We start from the raw sequence: 22,382 nt of genomic DNA, 5'->3' as shown, positions 1-22,382 counted from the left end.
AGTATTTATTTTCCCGTATTCTTGTGTCTCTGTAAGCGAAACAATCACTCCTGCATGTAGACACTCAAGAAAACTAATGCCTATCTTTTATTGAGCACATGTGGTCACATAGTAATACATTGCCCTGAAGCAGTGGCACGGAGGATGTTTTCTCAGAATCACATCTGGGCTAAAAAAGTTTTCATTCTTTGCAGGGGGCACTCCCACTGAGTTACATCATAGTCCTCCAACTTTTATTGAGCTTCAAATCCTTGCTTTAAAAACTGATTACTGATTTGGCAAACTGAGCTGAACATAAACGTTAGCCCCGAGCTGACGCCAGGTGTTAAAAGCTGTTAAACAATAAACTACAAGACTTTGACAGGAGACCAGGGAGTTAAGACCCAGTTTGATGAGTTAATCATTTTACATCAGTCCTTAAGTTGTATTTGATTTAAAGAAAAACATGAACAAGTTCACAGTTTTGACCAGTGTTGACAAAAAAAGTCTTACTTTAAATGGCATTACAAATCCCTATAAAATATCATGAACGATTATGTAAGATAAACAAAAGAAACCATAAAACCAGGATTTTCTTTTATATGCTATAATTTTAGCCAGTGTTCCTTAGACTTGGACACAGAAGGCTTATTTTTCCTTCTAAGCTCTCATCAAAACCCAATAAAACGCTACATTCTTGACAACAAAAACAACTTTTGCAATTCCGGCAAGTGAACTCTATCACTGATCGACTTATTCACTTTAAAGGTATATTATGCAACTTTCCTTATAGATGTCACACCTTAGCACCAGTCAATCCCTACATGTTCCACATGTACCAACCAGTCACCGTACAGTTTTCTTTTATGTATTTTAGACTGAATAAAGTATTTGCTTCAGTTTGGGCAGTTGTCCTTTGAGTTGGACTCTTGCAATGAAAACTGACATTGTTCCTCTACATACAGATGCTCTGAGTGGGCGGGGCTGTCTTTCTTATCTTGAGGCAGAGCTAACAATTGTACAAGGAAGGTTTATGGATTAAACATGTTTAGCCTCTGAGCGACACATAGACAAAATGAAGCACTTCCTGTCAGTGTGAACACAAAGCTGAAACTAGAATTGCCTTCTCAGGCGGCAGACCCACGCCTAAGCAGCGCCACCGAGGAACTCATGCTCCCATTGATTACTATGGTGTTCAAAATTCGAAGTCTGAGAAAAAAAAATACGGTCATAGACATGTGATGCTTTGAAATGATAGATACTCAGGGCAACGTGAATTTATTTTAAGTGGAGCAGAAAGTGAAGCCCATCCTCCTTTGAGTCCTTTCACTGGCATGATCTGACAGCGCGAAAATGGTGGATACTACAAGCCACAAGGGAGAACCGAGTGAGAGAGATTGTGGAGGAGAAAAGGTGACGGACAAACCAAAAAACAATAAGCAGTCACTGCCAGACTACTGTATGAGGAGCCAGTGGTCAAATCATCACCTTGAAAAGATTCGAAAAGATGCAAGGAGCAGAATCCAGCCAGGCCAAAAGACTCTTCAGGAAGCACTCATACTCCTGCTTAGCCACAACAGCAGGAGGGTTCAACAGATCACAAGGTGTATCTGTGAATATATGGCCCAGGACATGCAGCTGTTTTCAGTGTTGGACAATGAAGGTTTTAGAAGTTTGTTTTAGGAGTTTGGTAAACTCTAAATATTTTAAAGTCTAATGCACACAGTAAATGCCTACATCACTTTTTTACAAGTCTTCATTTGTTGATTTGTGGGGGTCTTTTGATTCTAAAAAACTGTATCATGGACTTGTTGCCGAGGTATTACTGTACTGTTAGGTTTTGATACCATTATGTCCCTATTAGCAAAGCTGTAATGTCTTGGGATGATGACTATCATTACCAACAAACAATTGTTTATCATTATTACAATTATTTAATACAATTATTGCATTAAAAATTTGAAGCATGTGGGCAACTTTTTACTCATCTTACAACTATTTTAGATTATTTTTATCAGCCCTTGGTTGTTGTGCAGTATAACTGCCAGATAGTGGGGTTAGAATATCTAAAAACTATTTTCTAAACATCGTGAAAAAACAGAGTAGCTCAGCATCTCACGATTGAAGGAACAATCTAATTCCTAAGCATTATTAAGTGAATTAATTAATCTAATTTATTTCTATAGATATTGGCACTATGCCACTGGCAGTAATTTGCATAGTTTGAATTATTTCCATTGAATTTTGAATTGTAATTTACTTGGAATGCATATCCCAACAAACAAGGACGCAGCTGTAGTTGTCTGCTCAGATGAACTGTAAAAGTTTGAAGTAAATTCCTATTTAAACCTTTAGAGTTTGTTGAAATCAAAGACTAATTAGAAAAGAGAGTCTCTGCCAGCCAAACACAAACAAAATGAGAAATGATTGATAGTGTTTCTTTGAACAGATGGGTTCTGACTCTCTGACCCATGATTAATTTGTTCTAGACACATTCATTTTCAAGCCGGGCGTGCTGTCAAGGACTTTTAGTCCTAAACAACTCCTTCAGTCCAAATTTTTGAACTGCTAATCACCCCAGCGTATCTTAAAAGCAGCCTTTACGAAGCAGCAACAATGATATGAACTGACCTCACTTAACGCTTTGCAGATGACACCCTCCTGCTAAGACAAAGTCCTAAATTAAGTACAAAGGTTTTGAGGGGACATTGGGCTGAGGACACATGTGATGACAGAGTCAAAGAGTCATGCTTTTTCTTTAATCAGCATCTCTGGACATGACCACGCACATGTCGGGAGTCCAAAACTACTTTCACAGAATATTTAGTGTAGTAACAGAGGAATTACCGTCTTCAAAACAGTTGTTTCTGTTTAATTTGAGCAGTGTGGGTAATGGTGCAAACAACAGTCATATGGAGGCTATAAAGCTGCCCTGTGAAGTAAATGTTGTGGACTTAAGCTGATACACTGCTCATTCTGTCAATTCAGAGCAGAAGTATGATAACAATGACTTTATCATCTCCTCAGCAAAAATATTTTAAAGACCTCTAATTGTTTAAAGATGACTTAAGTGCAACAAAACCTACTTGAGTGCACTTCTGCTCACTTTCGTCCATTGTTGTCACATAACTTTGATACAGTAGACAGACCTGCTTGTGGCTCCCTGGGCCTGATGCTGTTTAGCAGTGTTATTAGCTGCAATTCACCGAGATCTGAACCAGATGTGGAAGCGCTGCAGGGTCAGTGTCGGCCCGAGGTCAGGTCAACGTGAGATCATGAAAACTACTTTCTCCTGTCCTCTAAATAGGTGTAATACTACCTGTTTCGCTGCAGGGAGTAACCTCTGTGGGAGAGCAGATGCAGAGATCTGAAGACACAGATAAACGGGTCACCGAGCAACAGGGGATAATAGTTGGAAATCCTGGCGTTATGCACCGCTAAGATGAATTATTCTTTGGCAGGCAGAGGGAGGAGGAAGGAGGGGGTGTGCAAAATGGATATAGTTCCCTTCCCGATGCCAGCTGTCAAACTCAACTTGGTGATGTGTAGAGCAGGGAGGTTTCAGAGAGCTCTCATGTTCTCGCTCTTGTTTTCTAAAATAAAGACATTAGCACAGTAGAGTTTATAACATGAGACAGGCAGGGCTGTAAACAGCAGTGATTCAACGCCTTATGATTTAAGACACATTCTGATATAGAGTGCATACCTTACACACATAAGCACACATTTACCACCCAGTCCCACAGGGGACCATCACCCTGCAGGCTGACGACAGCAGAGCGAGCCTAGATAAACAATCAACACTTCTAGTGGAATTTTACAGGAAACAGCTGTGGGGTCAAAAAGGCAAACAAACTGCCCCAAATATGAATAAATTCTTATTTCTGAGGAATACCGGAGGGTGTGGAATATGACACTGAAAAATGCTTACTTTGACTGTTCATTAAAGGTAGTAACGGTGTGATGTGAATATATGGGATTAATCTATAATGCAAACTTTTAACGGTTACAATTTAAACTATTTAACATTATTAATTAATCTGGGATTCAATTTGGAGTTTTTGCTTTATTTTAGTTGGTGGTGAGAGAAAAAGTAAACACATGACTGTGTCCCAGACTCAGGGTGACATCCTTGTTTCTTCAAATCAGCATTTAAAAATCCAAAACATATTCAGGTTACCTGAATGGAATCTCAAATGACAAAGCCCGTAATAAACATTTGAAAAATATGGACCTTAGAGAGATTAGATGATCAGATTACTGATATACCCTACATTTTTCAGGAATTTTCCCAGTTCTCATTATGGTTTATACATTCAGCAGTCAGCCAGTCAACAGCTTTGGCCTCTCAGGGATCATCAGGCCAGCTATGTCAACAGTATACCTGAGGATACGGGGCAGTGGTGGTTATCTCGGGGTTATTTCGGGGTGGACTCGGGTGGTTTTGTGCAGATCAGTAGATCATGTTTTTGTTTTTTTAGGCTGGGACAGGATGTAAGTCTGATGCTGTAATCTCTCAGTTCAGTTAAAATCTAAACTTGCTCGTCTGGTGCAGACAGCCTTGAAGGTAGAAGGGAGACAATGCAGAGTTCCCAAATGTAAACTGAATTGTTTTTAAAAGTTGTTTTTGCCCACAACGATCAGGATTTTTTTTTTTTTTTTTAAGATTTATTTTTGGGCATTTTTGGGCCTTTATTAGATAGAGGAGGACGGTGGACAGAGCTGGAAACAGGGTCAAGAGCGGGGGAGAGACATGCGGTAAAGGGCCGGCCTCCCACCCAGGCCACCCGCGTACATTGGGAGCGCCTTTAACCACTAGGCCACCTGCTCCCCAATGATTAGGATTCTGAATAATGTTTCTTGAGGCTGTAGCTGGATTGTAAAATAACATTGTGTTTTCCTCATTGTTCATTTTTATTATCATTTTTCTTTACATTTCTATGAAAATCTGTGCAATATGGGTATGTGCAATATGTGTGAGTTGTACAGTTGATTTTTTTTAAATATGTGCAACTCTGTATGTATGCATTATTGTTGCTCTTGTTCTAGTTATTACTTATGTGTTGTTAAATGGCAACTTAATGTGTGCAGCACTTGGAGTTCAAAATAAATTTTCTTAAAGAGACAATAAAGTGTTTCATATCGTATTGTATCACATCATATCGTGATATATTGCTATACATATCAGCAGAATGTACCTTAATGCCTCACTATGTAAGATGAAATATTAAGTTTTTGAAGTTTTAGGTAGAACCAACAGACCTACCTCAAATAAAGTTTTTTTTTTCTTTAATTTTTAAATGTGCTGTAAGGATGGAGGTTTTAACTCTGAACTAAAGGTAGCTTTTTAGCTGTTGAGAAGCATGCGTTTCAGTGTATTTTAAGCACTTTCTTAAGATAATCCCAGGAAATCACCCTGCTAACCTGTTGTTCAAGCAGAATAAATTTTTAATTTGAAAGCAAAAATATCATAGAAAGTTTCATATTTTCATTTTGTGCTCTAAAGAGCTCATAGCTTTTACAGTGTTGTTGTTTGCTCTCCTAAAGGCAAAATGAGACAAATTTACAGTGACTGTTAAAAATACGTTTTGCATACAATGTACATATATACCCAAAGAAATTACTTGAAGTTTTCTATTATGGAATCTTGACATTTAAAAAAAAATGCATATACAGGGTGCAGACAGCCTAGTGGTTAGGTTGGGCCACGCACACACACATGCTTGGATTTAAGTCTGGCCTGTGGCTCCTTTCCCACATGTCTCTGCCCTGCTCTCTCATCTCTGTTTGCAGCTCTATTCACTGTCCTCCTCTTTAAATAATGGCATAAAATGACCAGAAAATGTATCTAAAAAAAAAAAAAAAAAAAAGAATGCATATACTACCATTCAATTTAGAATCAAATGTTTTGACGGTAAAAATAGACCGTCAAAATATGAGCGACAGGTCAGTTCTTGTACAGAATGTTCTTTACAATGAGAAAAATGTGTTTACATATCAGCTTTAGTGTTATCATTGGATTACTGGATTAGAGCAACTGACCAGACCAGCATGACAAGTCAGCAGTTTCAATTCTGTTTCCACAGAGTTTAAGATTATACACCTGTTAGTATGAGTATATATGATGTGGTTTTGGAATTTAAAAAGGTGATTGTTTCCCTAGTAAATTGGCCATGATAACAATGCTGATACTGTTTTAGCCCCTTAATAGTTTTTACCAGTGTACCAGCTGGTTTAAGGTGGGGTCACATATGACATTGCTACTGCAAACCGTAGAAAACATAAAACAAAATTCATTTTCACTATAAAAAATATCAACACCAGAGTCAAACTTGACCCAAAACAACAGCTAAAGTCATTTTCTCTGCAGCCACAAGAGCCAGAGTCATGTTTAACATTATATCTCAGGGATAGGGAAGAGGCTTTCACTGTTTGGCCATGAACCAAAATATCAGCTCAGTTACCACTGCTGGGAAAGAACAGTCAAAATGCATACGGTCAAATTGCAGCTTAATTTTCCAGTGGAAGAGCAAAACAGGCTTGTGACCCTGCCGTGACTGAATAGCTCATAAACCAAACACCATAAACCTTTGCCAAGCCATCAGAAAATCTCAAACAGTTCAATACAACATGGAAAACCCACACAAATCTGTGCTGTGCATGACAGAATGATAAAAACCTTCTCTGTGTTAAGTTAGAATGAATAAGCTGATAATAATGTGTGTTTTCCATGACACACTTGCCTTCCTATAGCCCCCTAAAACCCCTCTCTGTGGTTCCCCTCTATGGCCCGCAGCTCTCCGCAGTGAGAAATTATCTGCTGAGGACAGAAGCAACCTGAGACGTTAGCACAATTTATAGCTCAGGGTTTCTGCAGAACAAGCAGCAGGATGGTTACAGGATACGGCAGAAAACCCGAGGGACATTTTACTCTTTGTGTGGACTAAAAGGTGGAGTGGCCTAATGTGGTGCCAACAGTTCTGTCAAAGCCAAATCTGTGTTTGAGCAGGACACTAAAACATTCAGAATAGATCCTGAACGGCTGCTGGCTTCATGTGAACAAACATTCTGGTAAAGGCAAAATTAACAGAGCACACTGGCCCTTTACAACTCTGCTGTTTTAACATGGGGATTACAGTAAATGACACATCCATGGCTATATGAATACATAAACAACAAACAGTCTAAAACAAACTTTTTATTCAATAGACGCTCTGTCTATAAATCCTGTAAACTGTCCTTAGTAGATTACTGGTAAGGAGTAAGGTACAAATTAATGCCAACACATCTCACCTTAGTTTATGTTCAATGAATAAGTGCCACACAAAAATGGACCAATTTACCTGTCTCTTTTGTAGATACTGTAATATATAAACTAAGATTAAAACATTTTCAACACCTTTAGACCAGAGGTGTTCAAACTTTATTAACTGAGGGCCACATACAGAAAACATAATGACAGGGCCACTTTGATAGAGCTTATCTTTAGTGTATTATGTTAAACTAAGCCAACACACTGAAAGTTAAGATATGTATAGTAAAAATAGACTTCATCACACTCTTCCATTAATGGATGACAAAATAAATGGCCAATCATAATTAAGGATTTTAGGGTGGGCACTCTCAATAAGGATACGAACGATGCTCCAGCAGCAGAGAGGAGAAATGCTGACCACTCATCTCCACATTCAGACACAAACAAACTGCATGAAGCTGCCAGTCAAGTTGTTGCTTGAAGAACATTATCTCCACATGCTTCATAAATAAGACCTTCAGATGAGGCAGATAGAGCAGATTAACACAATCCAAGCTGTTACCTGCTGCTGTAATCCTTTTTTATGAATCAAGATATCATTATTTTGGTTGCTGCTTTACCATTTACACTGCTGACTCATTTTAGTCAAGCAAAATCACAGCAAATTCTTCTTGTCAAAATATTTGTTTACAAATTTAGCATGCCTAGTGATGAAACTAATTAATACAACACAGTCAAGGACAACATCACGTTCTGTTATGGGCCATTTTATGTTGAATTTTTTTGAGTTTGCAGTGGCCCAATTTAAAATGAAGCACAGGTCACAGTTGGCCCCTGGGTTGCGGGTTGAACACCCCTGTCTACTTGCTACTTGCTAACACACAACTTTGCTTTGATCTAAACTTGCATTCTGCGGCTTTTTTTTTTTTATTTGCCGTTAAGCTGACACGGGTCTGTCCCCTTACTTGTCACTTTCACCATTTTAAGGCCAGGCAGGTAAACATCTGCACTGAAGGGCTACTGGAGGACATTGTGGTCAAACTTGGTAATTCAACGGTTTCCAGATTAATCAGGAGTGTTAACATTAACAGCCCAAATTATAATGTATTGTATCATATCATACTGTACCATATCTTGCTGTATAATGTTGTGTCTTACCATTATGTATTGTACCACATCAGTTGTACTGTACTGTACCTGATTGTGTTGTATTATACCACTGTGTACCATACTGTATAATATTTTTTGTATTGTAATGTATTGTTTCATATCATTTCTTATTGTATCATATCACATTCTGCCATGTTATACTGTATTGTGTTGTCTTGTATTGTATTTAGGATACCACTTTTTTTAAAACAATGAAATATCCATCCTAATAATGACCAGTAGACCCCAAAAGTGCTGAAACTTAAAAAACCCCCATCTATTTCTCTAAATCCCTCAAAACTTGCCCTAGGGTTAGACCACACCCCATTAAGAGCCCAAAATCTTTTTAAAAATGCAGAAAGACTTGTGCACTGTCCAAACTGCACGATAAACATTGGCAACATTATTTGAAACTGCGTGCACAGGTTTGCCTGCACTTTTTGATGATTATAAAACCTTGTGTGCCAAAGCTTCTGTTTGTTGCCAAAACAGGTCAAAACAGGTACTGATGCTCATCCAGTGCAAGCGAAGCTGAACGTGCCTGGCAAATGCTTGGTTTTCCATCCCAGCCCTGATTTCTCCGGACTGATAATCATCGAGAAATGCACACTTAACTGGAATTCACATCCATACACACACAATGAATCTATAGAGAACAACTGTGTTTACTGCCATCCCTCCAGTTACTGAAATACAGACGTCTACATGCACACATACATCTTAATTCTGCTTTCCAGATGGTTGGATCTAGACAGTGGATTTTGGTCCAAATCCTCCCATTTGTCATGAGGGATATTGTGAACTTCCATAACTTAAGAAAACCCCTCTGGTCAGAATGCAGTCACTGATAGAAATCTCTATTAATCAGGGAATGACAGTTTCAGAGTCGAATCAAAAGCTTCAGATCCAGCCTCTGTCCAGTCTGTGGTTCTGTTTTGCCTCAGCTTCACATTCACAGCCGCCAGAGCTCAACAAATAACCCCAGAGCCAAGTCCAGTTCCCTCCCACAACCTGTTGTTGTGTCATCCCATCCCTGAAACCCACTGCAGTGTTTCCAGAAGTGATCCATAGCAGCTTCTGGCCTCCTCCTCTCCTGCAGACGTTTAATTGTTAATCAGGGTGAGAACAATATCGGTGTGTTGTGCCACAGCATGCTACCACATTCCTGAGGTCAGTTATCCACTCAGATCCATTCATGCAGAAGTTTTTTGGCACAAATCAAATGCCACAAAGTCTGGCTGCCCGGGCAAAGCACGGCACTGACATGTATTAGTGCAGATACCAGTCTCCTTTGACTATCTCTTTGAATGTTGTTCATATGATCTGATGCTTTTGTATGTTTAGATAAGAGAAGACTTCAGATTAGCATATCTTGATCTAGTCAGTCTTAATGTTTCTCTAATCAACAAGTGCAAGAAGGAACAAAAAAGGTTTTTGATTTTTTTCCCCAAATAGATCAATAAATACTTCCACAGCAGTGTAGTGAGTGGCTACTCATGTTCACTATGTACAACATTCCTTGCTGAGGTTCAAGCTGATGTGGAATCTGAAAATCCTCCTATTCCTCCCAAGCTAAAATCTATTTTAAATGCACACAAGTGTCACAACTATTACCAACTCGTCACACAGACCACGCCAGAACAATCAGCACAACTAAAGCTGCAGACTGCTTGGTCATCTATGGTGAAAGAGACTCCAGTTGAGCCACTGTTGTGCCATTATTAACCATCTTGTTCATGGAGCAGTCATGAATAAAGAGAAATTCCAGCGAGCAAACTTCACAGGTTGTTCTGACCCTATGTCACCTTCTAATATTGTGCTGAGAGACATAACAAACTCATAACAAATGATGATGGTGAGAGGGTTATTAAGTTATGTCTCAAGCCCCAAGATGGATTAATTTGATAAAGCCATGAGAGAGCTGCCTCCGTTTCTATTGTATCAGTGAAATTACAAGAAATGCCCCAAGTGTATCAAATCATAGTCATGTTACAGGTAAACCTCTACATTTATCTGCATGGACTTTCTGTCTCCAAACTTTAAACCTACATTTACACTGAAGGCTCCAAATGATCTGTTCTGGCTTTAAGAGCTGGGGTTAATCAGGGTACATGAGATGAGCATGTCAGCAGGGCCTTTCTGGAGAAATATCATCACTCTGAATGACTGGATATATCAGTCTTGTAATACAAGCTGTTTCACAAATCAAGGAATCTCCTGGGTATTCAGTATATGATACAATGTACCGCAAGATCAGTACACTCACCAGGTAACAACAGTTACCATTTCAGTTGGATTTTTGATAATTTGATGGGTCACATACACAGACTACATGTTTGCAACATGATTAATGCCTGAACAGATAGTTGTAGGGTTTTGGAACCCATCTGTTGTTTCACTGTGAAGTGTGCCATAGCAAACAACAATAAAGAACACACCTGAGATACCTCCTGATAGAAAGTCTGGCACTTTTTGATTTTTGTTATGCCATCCATGATTTGTTCTGTAATGGCAAAGTAATGGCAAAGGATGGAGGAAACTGGCAGTCAAACGAAAGTTAGCTACCACGACTAAAATAAAAGCAGTTGTAGTGCGGGCTCGTTCGTGAATGGCTCATCAGCACTCGGTTGCCAGCTTCACATGGTTGATTCTATTTCTAGCGCTGTACTATTTCAATAAAACCATGTTTGTGACAAAAATGAGGATTTTTTATATGTTGAAGGTGCTCAGCAAGTCTTGACACCCATCTCCCTTCATTTGACTCAATGAAACCAGATGCTAGATGGTCTGCAGGACCGAGTATTTGTGATATTGATCGCCCCCATTCTGGGTAAATCTGTTCAACAGTGGTAAAAATCATTTTTTGTGAAGTATAAGGATCGTATTCAAAGTATGTAGAAATTTCCTGATGATAATGGCAGCTTTGAGATCCATTTTGAATGTTACGCACATACTTTCCTCCGTTACTATTCATTTATAACAGCTGTCCCCCACTTCCCGGCCCCAACAGACATTCAGGATCAACATGATTGCAAAGAGCCTGTACCCAAATTTCCTAAATTTTCTTTATATCATTAAAGCTTTGAAAATAAATGTAAGAGTGGTTGTAATTTATCCAAAATGATCTTGTAAGGGTTTTCTCTGACGTTCTCATAATCTCTCAAAATATAACATGGATTAATTAAGCATGTAACTAAATGAAATGAAATGGAAAAAGAAACCAAAGAGCTCTCTTTCCACAATCACTTCTTGGAAAAGTAATGTTTGGAAACTGGGTGGTTAAAGACACAGCAACAGAGATTTTATCTCTGAGGTCAGTTCTGAACTTTTATTAGAGCTGTGTCGGCTCAGGGGCAGAGATCATCAGAGGCCACCATGGTACAGTCCGAGTCAGCTACAGAAGTCTCCCTTTAACACCTGAAAAAGGCGTCATGCCTCTCTTTTTTTAGAAAAGCAAACAGACCACAACAGGAAAATAAAATATTTGCCCGGCTGAGGGATGGGCGAGCTAGGGACATACGTAGCAGCCTGGGGTCGGGGAACAGTTGGTGACTGTGGAGCCTAAAGGCTGCATTATGCCAAAGGCTGTCAGGAGGAGGGTGTGTGACGCTGGAATGTTAAATACTGCAGGAATGTTATTTATTTTCACAAACACCACCGCGTACCCCCATACTAACACACGTGTGAGGGTGTCTGCACACACAGATGATTCAGGAACTAATCTGCGCACATACACACTGACTGCTCTGATCTGCCTGACCAATAGGAAGGCTCCAGCTCTGCCTCTCCTTACCTGTGGTTAGATCAACATCGGAGCTCTAAGCCTTGATCTTCTGCCATGTACTCACTTCATGAAGATGTCAACACGCTTGGAGAGGCTGGAAGAAAGCTCTGCTGAAACATTCACTGGAGTTTCTGCTTCATACTTGGAGAATAAAACAATGTTTCACTTTATCTTCCAAACAGATGTTTGAGAATATCCTTACAAAATATTAGCATTATTTTCACAGCTTGGCGAGGATCCACGAGAGGCTGTGTCCCAGCTCATGTCTAGACAGAAGTACACACTTTTATGAGCGGATCACATCGGCTTTTGGTCTTTCTCTGCTGATTCAGAGAGAAACTGAGAAACCAGACAGTGACGGAGTAGATTAGCTACCCTCCACTCCTGAACAGCGGAGGCTGTGTGTCATCAGCGAGGTATTTAGAGCTGATCCGCAGCCGTCCGCGCTGGAAGTCTACTGGGTCTCAGGTTCATGTGAGGAGAGGGAGCCAGCTTCCCTACTGAGCTCTAACCTGGTTAAAATGTCACTCCCTCGTTCACATGGAGGTAGAAATTTCCATCAGACTCACTCTAAGTCTGAGTGAACTCTTTTAAATACTAACATTAGCTTTCTGCTGTATAAAGCTACAATTCAAGCCTGCGAGACTGCAAGCATCCACCCCCTGAAGTGTCCTAAAGTTGACCTGCAGGGATCATTGTGTCATTGTTAGCAGTGTTCATGTTGTCATGTCCCAGTCTTTTTATCTCTCCGAAGTCCTAAACAACAAGGAGCATTCAACATTGTTATTACACACAAAAGATGCTGAAATAAATAAGGAGCTTTTGAATAAAACAATCCATCAAACGGCTTTAATCACACAATTTTATACAGTACTGGAGGCAATATCCCCTCAATATAACAGACACAACATAAAACTTTATTATTCCTGAGGAACAAATCGAGCCCAGATTCTGAATACGCACTTTGTTTCCAGCTCTCCTGCTTTATCTGTTTCCTGAATTGTTCCCACGCTTTGTGCTCAACATCATCCCAGCCTGGATAGACCTCCTGGGAAATACCGTCTGGGAAATTCAAATGAACTTAAGAGGAATAAAAAAAGATTTCTTCTGTGAAAACACAGAGGAACAGCGACAGTTTAAGAGTGTTGCAACAACATACAGCTACACTGAAAGTATGATTAAACTGCATTTTAAAGGCGTTAAGTAATTCACACTCTGTGGATGTGGGATGAAGGAGGAAAGAGAAAGTAAGAGAACTGCCTCCTAAATGGAAAAACCCACAAACGTTTGTTCTAAAATAAAACTGTACTCAGAGGGGCCATAAAAGACAAAGTGGAATTGTAAACAGAGGGCTGAACTGAAGCAAGTGCACAGACATGTTTTTGAGCTGAGCTGCTGTGTCTCAGCCGCACAGCCTTGATGTCCCTGCAGGTAAATCTAATAACAACACATAGTCAGCAACATGCCCTTTGATGTGTGGGAAACTTGAGAACTAACACATGGGCTTACATTATGCACTGCAAAGATGCTGTTAGAACTTTAAAAACAGTCTTAGTGCCTTAAAATTCTGAGTTGACTTCGTTTTGACTGATGAGATAAAGCTGTAAAACCAGCCATGAGATGACAGCAGGATCTGTTGATAAAGTCACTTCATATTGTGAATTCTAACGTCTATAAACTCCCAGTCTCTATGAGTCACATAGAAATATTTTTTAGTGTTCTAAACTTCACCTTTCCATAATATTTAGCAATTTAACCGGCTTTAGTCGACATCTGTCAATTAATGACCCTCAGTGTTAGTTCATGCAGGACACTGTAGTCATATGCCCAGCCATAATCAGCTGACGGCCAGCTGATCCCAATGATTGCCTCCCAGCTCCCAAAGCCAATCACAGCTCTTTCTCTCAATATAGTGGTGCATTTAAGTATTACATACCTCTCACTAATCCCTGCTTGCATTAATGCTGATGCACCACACTGCTGCTGCTGGCAAAGCTTAACCTCCTCCACCCCAGCCTCCTCCTTTATAGTATAAAGCTTGTTACACCCTCATGTTCAGATTCATGCTACCGTGGATTAATTTGTTTGTATTCAGTACACATTGTCATTAATGTATCCATCCATATGGGGGTTACTAGCTATGCACTCCCTGGAAAGTCAAAGCATGCTGCTTGACTTACCCAAGGAGCATCTTTAGAGCAGAGCCTTCTTCGTCAAGTAAAACAGTGTATTCATTTTGCAATAAAAAGTTAAAATGAGTGATAAGAGTGTTCCTGACTGAATTTAGCTTATTGCAAGTAGGCCTATCACACATGTATAAGCATCTGCAGTTATACTTACATATCATCTCACAATGTGGTTTGTTCTACTCAACCGACTGGAAAACTGTGTGGGACTTTCAGGAACAGTACTAGAATAGTTTGCATCCTACTAAATGAAAAGGGACTATTTTGTGTCAATAGGTAATATTATATATCTGAGCAGACAAAAATTGCAGTCCCCCAAGGTTCCATCCTAGGGCCTCTTCTGTTCAATGTCTACATGCTTCCACTTGCTGTGATAACAGAAAACAACCAAATAAATCACCACATCTATGCAGATGACACAACTCTACATTTCAATGTCCTGATGTGACCATGGCTCCACACAAGCACTGGGTAAATGCACTGAACAAATTAAAAAGTGGATGCGCCATCATTTTCTTCAGTTAATTAGAGAAAAAACTGAGGTAGCTTGTTTTAAACCCAAGGAGGAGTGTTTGAAAGTCAGCATGCAACTCCTGTCAGAAACCTGGGTGTTGTTGTGGATTGAGACCAAAGCTTTATAAACCACATAAAGACATTTACAAAGTCAGCTTATTATCACCTTAAAATTATTTCTAGGATTAAAGGACTAATGTCCCAGCAGGACCTTGAAAAACATGTCCATGCATTTATCTTTAGTCGAGTTCACTACTGGAACAGTATTTTTACTGGTATGCCTAAAAAGTCAATCAGACAGCTGCAGCTGATTCAAAATGCTGCTGCTCAAGTCCTCACTAAGACCAAGACAGTGGTAGTATCAGTCCTGTTCTGAGGGCTTTAAACTGGCTCCCTGTCTCTCAGAGAGTAGACTTTGTTTCACACATCCATCTAGGAAAGCTTCAATAGGAATCGTTTGAGAAAAGGCAGAGAATTTGGAAAAAACTCAGTGTGATTGGATGAACGTTCTATCTATCATATCTCTACGGGCCAATAAGAGCAACAAAACACGTGACATAGCTGCTATCAAGCTACACGTGCGCAGCTACTGAGGAATAACATAAAACATGGTGACTATAGACATGTAGGTACTCGACTTTTGTCATTTTTGAAAAGAAAACAACTCACTGCTGTTCTTTGTTCTTCTTTTAATGGAGAAATGTTGTCAAGTTCTGATAAAACTGGTGCTTTAGCAGCATCCACGCTAATTTCTTCCTCCATAACTGCACCAGCTCTTGCTGCTGCTTGTTTACGTCACGACTCTGCTGCACCTGAAAGCACTGCCCCTCGTCGCTGTTTGCTCCTGTCACTTTCTAACCAGGCCCAAACGGTTCAGATGGGAGCTTTGCAAGATGGATACACCAGTGAAAAACAAGGAAACAGGCATATCCATCTGCTTCGCAAGGTTATGGTTTAGGCCCTGACCTTTTAAAACAGTGTGAACCATCCAGACCCACTCAGGTCATCTGGTGCAGGTCTACTCTGTGTCCACTGAGTCAGAACCAAACATGGGAGTGCAGCATTCAGTATCAATGGTTCATATATCTAGAACAAACTCCCAGAAATCATCAGGTCTACTGAGAGTAAGAGCTCTTTTAAATCAAGGTTGAAGACTAAAATACTTAATCATTTTTCTAAATTTCTATTTAAACTACAACTCTGCACTGCAACTTTTACTTAAATTGCTAAAACTTGATGTCACTGTGCTTCTCTCATTGGTTCTCTCACTTGTTCTCACTCTTAAGGCAGTTATCCATCACTTTCTTGACAAAGCAGAGTGTTCATGCTGAAATTCTATGATAAATTGAGGACAGCCATCTGTTGTCATTGGCAGGGCCAAGTGTTAATGCATGATTAGGGTTTAGCTGCCTGAGAAGAAAAATAAATCTTTATGAAAAAAATCTCTAGAGCAGCGGTTCTCAATCTTTTTTCAGTCATGTACCCCCGTGAAGTATATTTTTCAGCCAAGTACCCCTAAACAGCGTGAAGCTTTTAGGCCAAAAAAACAAAAAACAAAAAGACATTAAACAGTGCTGTGACAGCTGTCTGATTTATCAAACTTTGTAACTGATAAAGAATTTTAAATTAAAAATATTTTTTCAAACATGTTAAATGTTAAAAATGCATGATTAATTTCATGGCACATCTCATCACTAAATGTGGGAATATTGAAGACAGTGACTGGAAAGGCATAAAACCATTTAAACCCAAAAGTGTGCAACACTCTGCTCAGCTGCAGTGGTCTCTCTGGAACAATTTGGGAATAAAAACATAGAGCTAAAAAGAACTAAAAACCTGTAAAAAAAAAAAAAAAAAAAAAAAAAGAGATCATAAAAAAGACAGCTTAGTGCCCTTTTTGGGATCATAATAAAGATCTCCTCTGAAATCATGAACTTAGTTATAGATCGGCATTTCTTCACAAAAATAAATCATGAACCTTTTTATGAATGGAGAGATTATGAATACAGTGATTTACAGGCATGTGCCAATGTGGGTCAAACCAATCTACCATGGGGGAGACTCAGGGGGTTTTAGGGTCATTAAATTTAATTAATTTACAAAATATAAACTCCACTTCATAAACTTAAGGTCCTTACACTCCAGACGCAAATTTTTTGTGCAAATTATTCACACAAAATATTTACTTTTCGAACCTGTAGCGAATCAATGCAAGCTTCCACACCAGCAACATCATTTCGCAGCGCTCCAACGAGCACACATGGTGGTGGTGCCGATTTTAAAGGCAGACAAAGGAACAAAACGTTCTCCTCTCTAACACCACCTGATATTTGTCCTCTCCTCATATCTGTCTGTAGTCAGTTCTTGTGTTTTTGCCTCACATAGCATGGTGGAGAGGGAAACAGGCAGCAGGCAGCCCGACATGTCCATGTTACCACAAATGCACTACTTGCACAGCTAGAGCTGTTTCCAAACTAACAGGACTTTATTCCAGTGAAATATTTACCAACACAGCCTCCTCTGACCTCAGAAATACGACTTATAAATGCTCCGGATCAACCAGCTCATTGAAATTACTCCTCTGACCAGTCTGGAACACAAACAGGTGAGCCAATCTGTGCGCCGTGGGGGAGTTAACTCCTCTCACAGCGAGCCTCAGCTGCACCCTTATTACGAGCATTGATCATATTTGACATAGAATGAATGAAAAGTCAGTCCCTCCTCTTACAAACTTGGCTGGCACAGTGAATGAAACAGTGAAACAAGACGACACTGACCTTCTGGCTGTGTGTAAAAGTGCCGCGTTACACATGGAGTGAAGGGCGGGGGGGAGAAACCTTTAATCTTCCACTTCAATAAATATCACTGTTTATCAGAAGACAGAGAAAACACACTGCAGACGTTCTCAGCACGAATGTGATTTTAGAATGTACATAATGTACTCGAAAAATTGTGTCGCTCCTGGCATGCATAGGAAGGTGCTACTTTTCTGAAGTAGCTGGAATATATTTTAAAATCTCACGTACCCCCAGGGGTACGCGTACCCCCATTTGAAAACCACTGCTCTAGAGAATATATAAATCTCATGTGAGTCCTGGACCATTTAATTTAGCTGAGGTCAGGTAGCAGTAAGGAGCAGTGTTGGGCAAGTTACTGAAAAATAGTAACAGTTACAGTTACTAGTTACTGCTTGCAAAAAGTAACTGTGTTAGTAACTGAGTTACTGCATTTTAAAAGTAACTAGTTACTTTGAAAAGTAACTCAGGCGTTACTTTTCTTTTACTTCAATCCTCATTGTAGCCTACACATCACATTCATTTGTGTTGTTGTGGCAGTGTGAGAGGAAATAACTCTATTTTCATATAACATTGTAGCCATTATTATTATGTTGGAAAGTGGTGAAACAAGAACACAGTAGAAATGTTTCTCAACTTTTGACACTAAAGCATTTGCACACTGTTTAAGAAGTCTAAAATAGATGTACTCTACTGACAGAGTACAGATTAAATCCCAGCTGCTCTCTAAATGTGCTGCTCTCTCTCAGTGTTTTTTTTCTCATTATTTCTCTGAAGGCGGCAGATTCTACAGTTTATATCAGCGTGTTTTTAACAACATACCTTTCTATTAGTACGTTAGTGCTGCCTTGGTGACACACTGTGCAGCTGGCAGTGATTTAAAATCTGGCCTTGGTTGTTTACATGGGGTGGCTCCTCCTTGGTCTGCTAACGTGAGCTGTACCTGGGTTAGCGGTGTTTGTAGCATCCGGCTCTCTGGAAACAAACTTAACTGTTCTGTGTGTTTAACTCAGTACCTCATAAAGTTGGAATAAAGTGGGAGTGTTAACTTCCCTGTTCTTTTTCGTCTCTTATCCCGAGGAGGGAAAAGTAATGCTGGTGTTCCAAAGACAGAGAGCTCAGGCTCAAGTGTTGAGCCATGATGTGTGCGCGCGCTTCAGTGCCTGTGTTTGTTTGTGTGTGTCCGCAGAGGCTCTATTCTCTCACAGGATGCTGATGTACTTATGGTCCTGTCACGTCGTCCGCAGAACTGGATGTTTTCTAACCTTCATCAAAGAGTTGTCAGCTGTAAAAGTAATGAGTAACGTGTGATTTAAATTCTCAGTAATTGTAAAGCCGTTAATGATTTTAGAAAGAAACTCGTTACACTACTAGTGACCATAAAAAGTAACAGCATTACTGTAACATGATACTCCCAACACTGGTAAGGAGAAGGAAGATCCACCACAGAAATCTTTGGTTTTATCTTTTGTGGGTTGTATTTCCCTTTTTTCATTGTGTAAAGTACCAAAAGAAGAACTTTAAAAAAACGCATCAGCATCAGCGCTAAATTGTTAACTTAAACATAGGCGTTGGTCCTTATTTTTACAGCCGGTGCATTTATAGCCAGATTGTGTCATGTTTTGCAATAAAACTATCTGTATGTATGGAAGCCTAAAAAGGTCATGCATCCACACATTTTACTCCGCTTGCCCATGATACCGCACAAATTTAAGTAGTTTTATCGAGATCTTAGCTAACAAACATTTGGTTTTCCCATGATAAGATAATTTCAGTCTCTTTTTTCCAAACAGCTCATCAAAATAAATTAATTTTCACGGTAAAGTAGTGTTGTCAATCCAAGATGAATAGATGGAGATCTCGAGAAACAAGTTAATTTTGCTAGTTATCACAGGAGAATGGTGTAAAGACAAAATGTGTAAATGCATGCCCTTAGGGCTTCTGTAATGTTGCACAAGACTTAGCTACTAAATGACCAAGTGTGTTTATAGCCCTGAAATATGTCAGTAAAGTGCGAATAAACTATGTTTGCATTTTCTTTCTTGGATAACTAGCAGGTGCTTGAACACTACATGTCCCACTCGTCATCTGACATGTACAGATGCCAGGGGCTGCCTGACTAGGGGCACCCAAACCATCAGAAAACAGGCTAATATCATTAACATATCCATTTCACTCCACTGATGTGTCTTCTGAAGTAATTTGGGCTTAAGTGGCTCACCCATGGACACTGTGACAGGAGCTGAGGATCAAACCATCAGCCTTTAAATAAGATAATCCACTCTTTCTGACACCACAGCAGGTTTCCAGCCTGTCCAGTCTGCATGTGTCCTGCGCAGCATCTTTGAAATCATCCTGATTTCTTCCTCATCACTCATCATGTTTCTGAGAGAAGCAGCTGGTGGAGAATGCATTGAGTAACATGGTGTGGACACACTTTTTCATTCACAGCGTGCTTTCTGAGATTCCCACGCAGACCCCCTCCCCCTTACCTTCTGATAAGCCAGTTGTAGATAGTTGTAGGGGATCCTCCTGTTGAAGTCCTGGACTACATCCTCACTGACTTTGTGCATAGACTGTGAGCCGAGTTTCTCCTCAATACATTTGTTCATGCACGATGCTCTCCGGAGCACCACATCGAAGAAGCGCAGGTCCGTGAAGGTCCCATCAAACGGATGCTGGTCTTGGCACCTCAGCCGGCACCGAACTCTGGTGCGTCGGACCTCAGTGTAGCTGCTGAGCGCTCCCTCCATGTAGCGCACCACGTTTTCATAGTCGCTGTTGTAAAACGCTTGAACGGCATTATTGTATAAAAGGTCGTAAGGCTCCAGGAAAGCTGCAGAAGATGACAACAACAGAGTTAGCAGGACTACTGAGGCGAGAGAAGCTAGGGGAAAGTTTCCATCCATCCTCTGCTTCGGTTCAGACGGTGAGGAGCGGACTAGGCGGTTGTCAGTCACAACAACAAGCAGCTTCGACTCGTGTTTGAGTCCATTTAAAACTCCTCACAAACACACTCAGGACGGAGCAGGGCCAGGGCGGAAATAATGTTGCCTCAGTCGGGGACACACATTTTGTTGTGACCCCTCTCTGGCTCCTTAACTCCTCCCCCCAAGAGATGAATGGGCAGAATACAATCACGGCGCGCGCTCCTTACAGGCTGCTAGAGCAGACGAGTGGGGCTGTAGTGTCCTTACAGAAGTCTCGTGGGCCGTTATAAACACGACGAGTAATGTGCTCATTTGTCCAGACTGTAACTTAAAAATGTGAAGGTAAACGACGCCAGGAGCGCCGTGTTTTTTTTTTAAAAGAAAACAATCAATTGTTGTTTCGTGAGATGCGTTTGAAAACTTCAAAGGCTCCGCTGGACACTTTGAAAAGAAAAACTGGTTTCCTTCCAGCGTTTTATGAAGTAACCACAGAAATGCGTGAAAAACAGCCATAGCCTATTTTTGGTAAGCTAGGACACTGAGGGAGAAAAGAAAGAAATAAACTTCATCAGCAGAGACTAAAGTTGAAATGTGCACTGACCCCGTTAAAGATAGTGTAAATATATTTAAGTTATATTTGAGTTACGACCATTGCATCACAATATTAACAAACTAATATCTCATTTATGTAATACATTTTCCTTGCATTTAGGAGTCAGTGAGACGTAGTACTAAGACGTTCAGACACAATCCACTTAAAGATGAATGTCTCCCTCTGCTGGAAGACTCACTGCTAAGCAGTCTCATCCACAATTTGGTATGAATTAAACATGTGACATTCTTGAACTATAATGCATAACCGACATAAGCCGAAGAGCCTCGGGGGCACTTTTAATCATTAGGAGGTCAAAGGCAGACCCCAGTGTCTGGCCATTCCCCATGTAGCTAAAAGTGTAGGTGGAGTAGTACATGACTATTTTACTCAGGTAAAAGAGCAGTTACAGAGGTCAAATTTTACTTAAGTAAAAGTTCTGGTCTGTAAATGTACTCACGTAAAAATTATCTGGTTAAAAATACTAAGAACTAAGTTGCTTCTGTCGAGATGTACAGTAAAATATGATCTTTACCAGCAATAAAAACAGGAGAATAGATCTCCAACCATGTTGTTCAGGTAAAGACACCCACCCAAAAATCAAAATACACACAAAAATGTTCATTGAACTCACATAGAGTTAAATGTAATATTTTAAAAGTCTGTATTGGTGTACCCTATATGTAGTTAGACTACATTTTGGAAAGTGTTAAATGTTTTACAATATGACAAGAGCTGCAATAACGCTTGAAAATCTGTGGCATGTTGGGTCTCCTCTGGAAAGAGCAAAGCAGAGAGACAGCATCATAGCAAGATGATGCATAATGACAAAGAATACGCACTATGTATCCCTGAGGAATATAAAGTCACAGTCACAAACTGTAAATCAGTGGATAACTTCAAATGTGACTCAATTTTAAAACAACATTAATCCACCAGGAATATGAGCAAACGAGCCTCAGCAGGAATCAAACACAACTAAATACATATACAGTACCACAGGACCTATACAAACATGAAATATGAAAACCCAAATAGCTAAGAGTACTTGACTATAGCTCCTAGAAGAGCATTAACTCCAACTCACTACATCGTGATTACTTCAGATTTCTCTATATGGAACTTAATTTAATAAACTATAACTGCAACCTGGTGGTACAATGCCAGTACAGCAGTGGGTCATGAAGAATGTATGGGGT

The 22,382-nt window shown here is 39.9% G+C and overlaps 1 protein-coding gene across 1 annotated transcript in view; it reads right to left on the bottom strand.

The window, feature by feature from the left end:
* The window catches only part of p3h2 (prolyl 3-hydroxylase 2), an 85,858-nt gene extending 65,100 nt beyond the window's left edge, over positions 1–20,758 (bottom strand). Inside the window, exon 1 of the mRNA XM_041791078.1 lies at positions 20,154–20,758. Coding sequence (XP_041647012.1) covers positions 20,154–20,570 — 417 coding nt within the window. The 5' untranslated portion in view covers positions 20,571–20,758. The remainder of the gene's footprint in view (positions 1–20,153) is intronic.
* Between the last annotated feature and the right edge of the window lie 1,624 nt (positions 20,759–22,382).

This window comes from Cheilinus undulatus, linkage group 7, assembly GCF_018320785.1.
Source record: "Cheilinus undulatus linkage group 7, ASM1832078v1, whole genome shotgun sequence".
NCBI classification, from domain to species: Eukaryota; Metazoa; Chordata; class Actinopteri; order Labriformes; family Labridae; genus Cheilinus; species Cheilinus undulatus.
The sequence above is the reverse complement of the archived record's forward strand: the minus strand, read 5'-3'. Positions and strand labels throughout refer to the sequence as shown.